Raw genomic sequence first — 10707 nt, 5'->3', positions numbered from 1 at the left:
GGGGTCCTTGGTGGTCTCAGTCCCCCTCTCTCGGTCTTGCCTGCTCCATGACCCCACTTCTGCACCCGCACTGGGACTTGTGTGGCCACCATGGACCTGAACAGCAAAACTGGCACCAGAAAAATGCTGCCCTATCTTGGTGTTTCCCATTTGAATGGTTACTGGTGTTTGAGGCTTAGCGATCCATTTAATCCTTACTGTCTGTGCTCCTTCAGCTGGGTCCTTGGATAAACACCCACAGGTGTTAGTGTTGCAAAATGTGGAATATGTCAAAATTAAGTCAGGATGTTCTTTGATGGTTGATCTTTGTATACTTCCAAGCCTAATCAGCAAGGAAGGAGAATTAATTGGTAGTACAAATAGCAGTGTCCCTTAGTTATGGATATCCTAATGAGCTGATGAGCTCATTATAACTAATGAGCTTTAAGGATGCAGTAAATCGAGATATGAATGTATGTCTTATGTATATGTTGCTAACCTGGCAAAGACTCAGGTCCAGGTACCCTATAACTGATTGTATTATAATAATAATGCATAATTATTATTGTTAATATAATAATTATAGTAAACAACTTATTATAATACTAAAAGTCAGACCTACAGGGCAAAAAGACCCTGCCCAGGTAAAGACTCTTCCCTGGAGGATGCACAGAAATCAGAAATAATTTCCACAATTTGTGTGGAAATTACTAACCATTCATAATAGAGGGGCTCTACCTGGGAGGTTGCCAACACTGAATTTCTGTGTATAAATAACAGCAGGAAAAGTCTGGAGGGGTGTGCTGGATTAGGGGAATACTGTAGAGGCTCCAGGTTTGGGCAACTCCGAAATAAATAAATAAGCAATGTCTCTCTTGAGTGTGTAATTGCACACCAGGTAACAAACCTGATTTTGGCAGACAAAAGCAGCTTTGGTTAAAACAGGTGAAGCAATCACTCCTCCAGACCAAAGAGAACTCACAGAGCAGAGAAGGTGATTTCTTTTTAAAACATGTATATTTAGAACTGTAACGCTTACAATTTCATTAAACAATCTTAGTACAATGTGTTTGATCTAACAGTATATTACAGAACAATGTGAAAAATGATTTAATAGCAAACCATGAAAATGGAATTAATAATACCTGCAGTGTCAAAGTCACTAACTTGTTACCTTTTCCAGTCAGAGAATCCCAGCAGTCATTCGCACTAAATGATGCTTTGGGTTTTATCCAGAATAAAATGGTATGATTTCCACAGAGAAAGGGCATTCCTTCACAGAAAGAAGATGCATAATAAGAACATTTTCAGCTAGCAGGTCTACTTTATACATCTAATTAGAATTTTAAATAAAAAATAAAATTAAAGTAAAATGTTTAGACCAGTGCAGGGTGCCTATTCCTTTTTCAACTTATTTGTGATTCTTTTTTCAAAGAGGGGTTGTTTTTTATTTCCCCTTTGTAATTTAGCAGAAGAAAAGCAAATAATAACAATGAGTTTGTCTAATGAGCAGCTCCTCACTTCAGTTTTGCTGACAAGTGTTTGACATGGGACTGTTTCCTCTGTGGAGTCTGTTGACAACGCACCATTATAGATCTGCAAGTAGAAAAGGTCATTCTCACATTAAATGCACAAGTTTCAATATCAGAAGCAGGACATCAGAAGAAGTTGTAATTTTTCCAGTCACAGGTGAATTTGCAACATTCACAAAAATTACACTTTTTTTTTTTACATTTTTTGTATTTACATTTCAGATATAAATAATGAAATTCTTTAAGTTACATGTTTTAACTTTGCTTCACGATTATTCTACATCTGCAAGCTTTCCTGTATCAAACCAACCTCCTTCTTTCATCATGAATGCACAAGTCTGGCCTCTAATCAGTAATAATTACACTAAGCCTTTATGATGAAAGGTTGACTGTTCAAGTATCACATCATAGTGAAATTTTTGCCCCAACTTCAAAATTGAGGCAGCAAACCAAGCCACTTGGAAATGGTAATAAAAGAAATTAATCTGGGAACTCAATAAGCCAAATAATTTATTATTAAATCCTATCAATATCTTTCTTTGGTAAGAAATATGCAAGAGGATAACCCAAAGCCCACCCCCAAAAAAAAAAATCATATATGTGACATCACAGTGTCTACTCTGTGAAGGAGAAAGCCTCAGAAAAATAAGGAATTTTGTTCAGTTAAGATTGTTTATAGCAGTAGCTCTTCCATGCATCTAAGTATGCAAATGATGGAAGTTTAATATAAAATTGCAATGGCAGGAATTAACAATGATCAAACAAACAAAATAAAAGCAAACCAGAAAAGCAACTGTTACACCAGTGAATGTGTTGTTGTATGCTCTGTTATGTTTCTGGCACATGTGTGGAAAAGCCTGTAAATTATTACATAAAAATTCAAGATTTGGATAATTACATCATCCAACTCTACATTCTAAAATATGTAGGAAGCATGAAACAAATCTCTCAGCTGCCCAACAAAAATAAAGAAGTGGTCCAAAGATTTGGATTTTTTTGCTTTTTGTTGCCCTGTGTTGGTTGTTGTGATGCAGGGATGTGACTGCAGGAAGAAAACCCAACAGCTGACACGAAACATACTAAAGTGGCAATATAAACTAGCTGACACAAGGCTCACTGTACATTGAAATTGATACAATTGTCTGCTGCTTCCACGGCCAGTACACGCCTGGAGTTAATGTTGCAACGAGGACTGAGCAGGTCATTATCCCATAAAGTGCTTTCAGATCCAGTTCCTAAGGGGTTCCTGGTGTCACTCCGAGCTGTCACGTGACGTTGACCTCCAGAACGTGGTCGTCCTTGCTGGGAATGACCAGGATTTGCATCCCTGTGCTGCTGTTGAAGACCTGGCCCGGGGAGAAGGGCTGGAGCCGGGGCATGGGCAGCCCCTTGTGCTCCCCGCTGGCTGTGGAGTGCAGGCTGCCCCTGCTCCTGATGCTGCTGCTGTCAGCCTGCTCGTCCACATTCTTGTCCACAGACAGGTTATCGTTTTCAATCCAGCTATCTGTTTGGAAACAAAAGGAAAAACAGAGCTTTATTCTACCAATTAAGTCTAAAAGGTCATTTCAGAGCTCTGACAGTCAGCTTAACACATATTCAGAGTTATTGATCATCTCCGCTGAGGTAGCAGTCTGTGCACACTTTTGGCCAGCTCCAGATCTAACAGAGTGAATTTTACTGGTTCAGAATTTCAATATTTAAGATTTCAATAGCATGACCTGTCACAAGCTAGAAGGATGCACACTGGCTGCCCCATTGACAAAAAGTTCTGTTGCTTCTCTGAGTGAATTTCCACCTGTCACAAGCTAGAAGGATGCACACTGACTGCTCCATTGACAAAAGCTATATTGTTTCTATGAGTGAATTTTCACTCAGTACAGATAAATACTCTACATGGCTGTGGTAATTTCAACTCTGCATCTAACTGAATGGCCCATGTTTTCAGCAGTTCTTTTATTTCACATTCAATCCCTTGAAAACAGGGAAAAAATCTCAAAGCTAATGAAGACACACAACATTTAGAGAAAATGGAACTGCAGGATTAGAGGGTTATCAAACAGTTTTCACTTGATTATAAATCCAATGACAACTCATCTGCATATTAATCTTTAAAGGAAATGTAAGAGAACAATGCATTTATTATTCCTCCTCAAAAATTTAGGTGGCAACCCAAATTCAAAGCTCCCCTTAGAGCAAGTTTGAATTTAGGACTGTGTGTGAAGGTAGCAAAGACACCTGTGAGTACCTGGTTCATGTATTGTCAGTGTATCTCTTGCTTTGCTTTTCTCTTTACAAGAACAGAGGAAAAGCAGAGTAATTTCTGTAAATAGCCACATGATCAAAATGGCCTTACCAGCATCAAGCTGCATGGAGTGAGCAGAATGGTGAGGGAGGTATTTAAACAATCTGACATCAGGGAAAGGCAGATGCCCAGCAAACAGTGGCATCACTTCCATGTGCACTTTGTGAGTTGCTCGAGGTGCTACAGGCATAGAAATCACTCCAGAGCTTTTTCCACAGACCGCCCAGTTACTGCTGTTGTCAACAACTGCAAGAATAAAGAGAAAACACTATAAAGTTCTTCTGTGAAAAATGGAACTCAGGATAGTTTTAGAGCACTTTGAAAATCTGCATTTTAGCAACATCTAAAAGCCCACCAGATTTTATGTGTGAAGAGCTGTGCAAGGTAAGAAAACAGCCCTACACAGAGGGGACCACAGTTGGGCCACAAGCATGTATCCATCCAGTCTGAAGAACATTTCTACTCCACTGGAAGGCAGATTAATGAGGGGAAAATAAAATATTCCCAGTCTTGCAAAATGTAAACTGCTTTACTAAGCAGCTGTACTCACAATAAAGGAATTTATGCCACAGCAAGTCTGGCAAATGTCATTGTCAAGAAAAAATTAGGGGCAAATTTATTAAAATGCTTAAGAAAAATAGTCTTACCTTCATACATAAGTTTTGTTGTGCAATATCCATCTGATTCTGTTAATGCTTCATCTCTGTCAACCTCAGAGAGCTCCACAAGCCGGGTGATGGACACCTCTAAGGAGCAGAGTGAGCCTGTTTTACAGTACTCTGCATCCAAGGGTGGGAAGATTTCAGTTTTCACATGGTACAATGTCTGTCAGGAAGAAAACAGAGCTGTTATCAAGGAAAAAGGGCTTTTATTTGTGTTTAAAGTGAACTGGACAATGGGTACAGTACCAACTTTACACATAACAGACACATCATGTTAAATCTTCTTCATGCAAGAATCCCTTATAAGTAATGTTCACTTCATTTTCTTGCTCAGTTTAATAAAATCATAGAACATGGAATCCTGGAATGCTGTGCAACAGTAGGGGCCTTAAAGATCATCTGGGTCCAACCTGCCATGGGCAGGGACATCTTCCAGTACAACAAATCAAACTTGATTCAACCTATTTTTGATACCAACAGTGAAAATATCATTTTTTCCTTCACTTCTGTACTTTAACACAGCCTTTCAATGCTCCTAAATAGCCACCAATCTTACTATTTAAACAATTTTTATCAGTTTCTTAGTTCTTCCCTTTACAGACACATCACTCAGATTCTGAGTAATACAGAACTACTTCATCCCTCCTCCTGTCATAGTCCCTGGAATAACAGTGCCCACATTAAAGAACTGATTTTTAATTCCTACAAAATTAAATTTCTACCAGAAAACCCCCACTGTTTCACACAGGTAGTTGTCTTTAAAAACTCCAGAAAGATGCTGATAGAGGAGCCAAAAATGCTTGTTACATGGCAGTAGGCAAACAAACACCTGAAATGTTGCTCAATGCCAGTTTGCAACAAGCAGGTAGAAACACTGAAAACAGACAAAAGGATTTAAAAAACAAGAGTCTTCTCATGATGCTGCTTTTTACCCAAGCATCACAAAGGGGAACACTGAGTTTAGAGATGAGATTAAATAATGTTGATAAAACTTCCTATTAAAGGAATTCTACCTAGCCTATAAGCTTCCTAGCTGATCAAAGGAATAAAATGTTTGTCCATAAAGGGGAAGAAGAATATTTCAGATAATGGCCTAGAAAACCCTAAATATTTCATTAGAGGAGCTCATCTCAAGCACTGCAAAAAACTACTCAGATGCTTTCAATAGCAAAGATATTTTGGAAATTGCAATTTGCTTTGGAGAGCACAATCTTAAGCCAGCAGGGAAAAAGCAGCTCAGTAAGCTGCAGACACTCTCCATGGCACCAACCCAGAAAGGTGAGAACAGTAAAAAATGGAACACAATTAAGCACAAGTGTTACAGCTCTACCACATTTCTGTGGCAAGGATGTGATTTCACCACATCACATCAGGCTGCAGCTCTGTCACTCGCAAACTGACTTTCCAATGATTCTAAGTAGGTATCAACCTCATGATATAAACAGAATTTTTCTAATATATTTCTTGATTTTTCCTTTTAATTTCTTAGGAAACCATACTCAGTTAAGATATGGTACCCTATAAGTTTGGGGAGTACTTACAAAAAAATTTTCCACTTGGAATTCATAAGTGAACGGCTTCAAGATAAGAGACTGTTCTTCAGAGGTAGCTGGACAAAAGCTGACTGAAAACAGGCACTGCAAGGAGAGAGGAAGCTCTTTTGTCCACTTCAATTCCCATACAAAGAATATTGATTGCTTACTGTACACAACCTGAAAGAGAATGTTTAGAGTGTTAGCTGCTTCCTTCCTCTGAGAAAGGAGAGGAAATTGCACACATGAATATGTTTGTCTGTTCTGACATTGGTACAGTTTAGAGAAACAAACTCAATAAATCATTAGGGAAATACAGAACAAAATGACTAACAGTGAATCTTTTTCACAATGCACATCTTTGTAAAAGGAAGCATCCATTTCACTGTCAGAATCAAATGTTTCAAGAGGAAACACTTCACATTCAGTGAAGTTCAATTTCATATTTTAAACTATTTAAAAATTTAATAAAATTATTAATATCTCCTTCCTTACTTTTTCTAGGCACCAAGACTGAACAATTTAATATGTTCAGACAAGGCTGAAAGAAACTTCAAGGTTGCCCAGGGAACTTGTGGATACCCCATCCCTGGAAGTGTTCAAGGCCAGGTTGGATGGGGCTCTGAGCATCCTGGTCCAGTGGAAGCTGTTTCAATCCCCAATCCAGGGCAGGGGATTGAAACTTGCTCGTCTTCAAATCCCCATCCAAACCAAACCATTCTATAATTCTGTGGTAAGAAACTGTTCTGCAACTCAACTGGTTTACAGCTGTATTTAATTGGAAATCTGTCTCTGCCTGATTTTTTTTTCCTAAAACCCAATGACAAACTGCAACCATAAGATGAATAAATTGAATAAACCAGCAAGTGAATTTTACCTGTTGAGATGCAGGGTTGAGAGGTACCAGCTGCAAATCTGTACACTCAGCAGAATTTTTTAGGCTGTAGTCTGAAAGCTGGAAACAGAGTTCTGACAAATTCTGTACACAGACTTGCACATATTTCCTGAAAAATGCAACACAGTTTTTTTCAATAAAAACTGAGGAGTTACATTGGAAAAGTCCATGTTCATAAAACAAGGCTGCAAAACATCCTCTTTCACAGTAAACAAAGCCAAACTACACACAAACAGGATAACTGGGCTCATCCTGTGGTCTTATTTCCAAAACCACAAATTTGTTTTATTGTCATGAAAGAACACAAAAGGAAATGCACAAGCTTCCACAGGGAAGATAGTGAAAGCCCAACTTATATATTTTTAAAAAAACCTGCTATAAATATGAGTTATGAAACCTCATACAGCTCCATACTTTGTAAGAAGAAAGAAACAATAAATAAATAATGAGTACATTACCGTTTGCCAGCTGACAGCAAGGAATGCTTGGCATTGAAGGGTATGCAGAATGTTAATGCAATAATAGTGGAGTAAATTGACCAAGGACAATCAATGGTCACCTACAGGAAAAGAGGGAACACAGTTCTTATTTGCAATTGTCTTTGGCACAATGATTTTGCTTTTCTTCTACTTCTAAGTGAAACTTTTCTCATCAAATGTCTATATCTAATGCATCCAGGAGGTGAAGAAATAAACATTTTTTAAAAATCAGTATGTAAAATTTAATCTGAAAAAAGACAGGTTTTTGTTTGCCTGTGAGTGGGATATGAAATCTCAAAGCAGCTTTTCCTCTAGGAACTGACATACCCAGTTCTAAAGACTATAAAAAAAGGAAGAGGAATAGAAGAAAAAAAAAGGACACCAATGGCATCTCTGACACCTTTACCCCCATAAAGGTCAGTATCAAATAAACTGCTGTAAGATCTATTATTTAAATGGCTTTATAATAATTTAATAGATCAAAATATTTTTATAAATGCATTTAATGTATATTTGTTTTAATTTGAAGCAGCACACTTGACTTCATCTTTCCCATAAATCAGAAGCTGGAATTAAAAGACCACCATGCTACCTTTTACAAAGACACAGGTACCCTCCATGCTTTATAAACTGGGTTAAAACACTAAAAGTTAGATTACTAGCCAAGGGAACAGTTGACAATTTATTACCAACAGTGTATATTTCTGCTTATATTTACAATTTCTTTACATTTTAACATTCAGTATGATTTTTGCATATATGTCTTCTTTTAAAAGAAAATAAGTTCCAAAAAAGTAAGTTCCCCCTCACAACTTCTACTTCGTGAAGTGTTTACCCCTGCAATCAAATACATTTCATAATAAAAAAGTTACAACTACACCTTACTTTTTGATCAACAGTAGCCATGCAGTTGTCCTGTTTCTGCTTCTCTTTGTTTTTCCTGTGATTTTCTTTATTTGAAGTATTTTCCTTCTCCACTGCAGATTGTGTGGCTGATGGCAAATACATGACTTCTAGTTCAAATTCAATCACATGGTAAGCAGGGGCCACTGGCAAGCTGATGCTTGTGATCTTCTCAGAAGACTGAATCCTTAATGATGACTCTGAGATCTTTTCTACAGATGTGTAGAATGGGATAGAAAGAAAATATTAGAAAAATATGTGGTTCCATAACCACTTCTCAGCAATGTTTGCAAAAACAGCAATGAGAAACCATGCTAAAAAACTCCACAGTAATCTCTTCAAACCAGCTATAATCTACACATGTTAAATATTTAACTTTGCAGGAGTAATGCTCTATCCTTCTTTAACTGCAGGAAGTTAACCACCACATTCCACGTAATAAAAGGCTCCTAATGTTCAGGAAAGAACTGAGAGGGCAATTTAACAACAAACTTCAAACCAGCTGAAGAGCTACTTTAGCCCATCATAAGACACTTATTAAGTTTCTACAAAGTGAAAGTGTTACAGGGCTTGCAAGGGTTTTTCAGGGTGAAGAGAGAGACGAGAATGTTGATTTCATGTTCAGAAGGCTTGATTTCTTATTTTATGATATATATTACATTATAACTATACTAAAAAGAAATAGAAAGTTCTCAGAAGCTAACTACCCTAAGAATAGAAAAGGAATCAATAACAAAGTTTTGTGTCTAGGCAGAAAGCAAGAAAAGCTCTGCCGTGAGTGGTCAGTAAATCCAAACATCTACAGAAGACCAATCACAGGTGCAACTGTTGCATTCCACAGCAGCAGATAACCATTGTTTACATTTTGGTGCTGAAGCCACAGCTTCTCAGAAAGGAGAAAAATCCTAAAGAAAGGATTTTACACAAAAGATGTCTGTGACATGAAAGCACCTTGTTAAGCCTCATCATTCCACTTCAAGCAACCTTGGACACGCAAGCAGTTTCACATGCTTTCTGGATTTCATCAATGGAACTAAAATTGTCCAGTTGTGTTTCTCAAAATTCAAACTACTACTTTGAGGGTGAAAACTTGAGACTGAAATACTCAGTTGTAAATTCCTACAATTGTTCTTAATAATGACTATTTACAGTGTCAGTGTTCTTAATGCTGTAAGTATTAAGCTTCAGGATGCCTGAACTTGTGAGCCTTTTAAAGATGATGGTTTCCAGTTCCTGCTTACCCCTGGTGTTGGAGTAGATGACAGCCTTGCTCTCGGGGTGGTACAGGATGGGCATGGCGTCGGCGTTGCTCAGCTGCAGAGTGTCCCCGCTCTTCATGCTGTAGTGCCCAGTGGTCACTGTGAACTTCACCTTCTGGGGGATGCCAGCCAAAAGGCTCTCTGCAGGACACAGCAGGAATTGTTAACAGATCCCAGGACGTGGTGACAATGCACTAAGCCTTGTTAGCAGACAGCTGATCACACACTGGGGTAACTTACAAGAGTGGGGTTTTGCTGTTATGGGACACATTAAACCCAGCTCAGATACAACTTGTGGGAAAACCACATTTCAGCCTGAGAGCTCAAACCCACTGCATCTTGGATGGCTTAGATGAGCTCTCTAGACAGATTTTAGTGAAATTCAATAACCCCAAAGAATTTACTAAGCTTTTAAAGTTCTCCAGGTTGCAGACAGCTCTGTGATTCCAGTCACACCCACGTGCTGTATTAACATGATCAGCACAACAGGAATGCCAGTGTGCACACAGAATCACAGCTATCAGTTTCACAGGGGTCCCTAATTTGATATATACCCAATATGCCTGTCTTTCCTTAGCCACACACTGCAACCTGGAATGACAGCACAAAATTTGTATTAACTCCTCAGCTGCCACTCTCAGTAGGCTGAAAACAAATCACTATTAACTTTAATAAACACTGCAACAACTAGTGTTCAGCTTTCTCTGAAACCAATGGATGCACTCAGTATTCATTTTTAATAAGTTTATATCCTCTCTAGTACAGAATTCCACTCCTTACTTATTTCTTGTAAATATCAAAGGGACTCTAGTATTAAGTTTGGAGGAATTTCTCCACAGAAAGGGAGAATACACATTGGAATGGGCTGCCCAGGGAAGTGGTCACTGTCCCTGGAGGTGTTTAAAGGGAAGACTGGATGTGGCACTCACAGCCATGATCTGGGTGACAAGGTGGTGTTTGGCCATAGGCTGGACTCAATCCCAGAGGTATTTTCCAGCCTAAATGATCCTGTGATCACAACCAATATGGAGCTCAGTCAATCACAAATGTAAATATTCATTTCTGGTCAGTGTGGCAGCTCAAATCACACCTGATATTTCAGTGACAGTGCATGCTCAAATCAAGGTTCAAAAGTGACACTCTGTGTCCAGAGCCAAGCACTGC

General features: G+C 38.5%; 1 protein-coding gene across 1 annotated transcript in view; it reads right to left on the bottom strand.

Moving 5' to 3' along the window:
- Positions 1 to 974: 974 nt before the first annotated feature.
- TRAPPC10 (trafficking protein particle complex subunit 10) overlaps positions 975 to 10707 on the bottom strand; it is a 38220-nt gene continuing 28487 nt past the window's right edge. Inside the window, exons 16-23 of the mRNA XM_064706178.1 lie at positions 9526 to 9684; positions 8267 to 8496; positions 7361 to 7461; positions 6885 to 7011; positions 6017 to 6187; positions 4461 to 4638; positions 3865 to 4059; positions 975 to 3015 (exon numbers count right to left, since the gene is read on the bottom strand). Of these exons, the coding sequence (XP_064562248.1) occupies positions 2777 to 3015; positions 3865 to 4059; positions 4461 to 4638; positions 6017 to 6187; positions 6885 to 7011; positions 7361 to 7461; positions 8267 to 8496; positions 9526 to 9684 (1400 nt within the window). The 3' untranslated portion in view covers positions 975 to 2776. The remainder of the gene's footprint in view (positions 3016 to 3864; positions 4060 to 4460; positions 4639 to 6016; positions 6188 to 6884; positions 7012 to 7360; positions 7462 to 8266; positions 8497 to 9525; positions 9685 to 10707) is intronic.

Source organism: Zonotrichia leucophrys, chromosome 1, assembly GCF_028769735.1.
Source record: "Zonotrichia leucophrys gambelii isolate GWCS_2022_RI chromosome 1, RI_Zleu_2.0, whole genome shotgun sequence".
Taxonomy (NCBI): domain Eukaryota; kingdom Metazoa; phylum Chordata; class Aves; order Passeriformes; family Passerellidae; genus Zonotrichia; species Zonotrichia leucophrys.
Note: the sequence above shows the minus strand (reverse complement) of the source record. Positions and strands in the feature narration are given on the sequence as shown.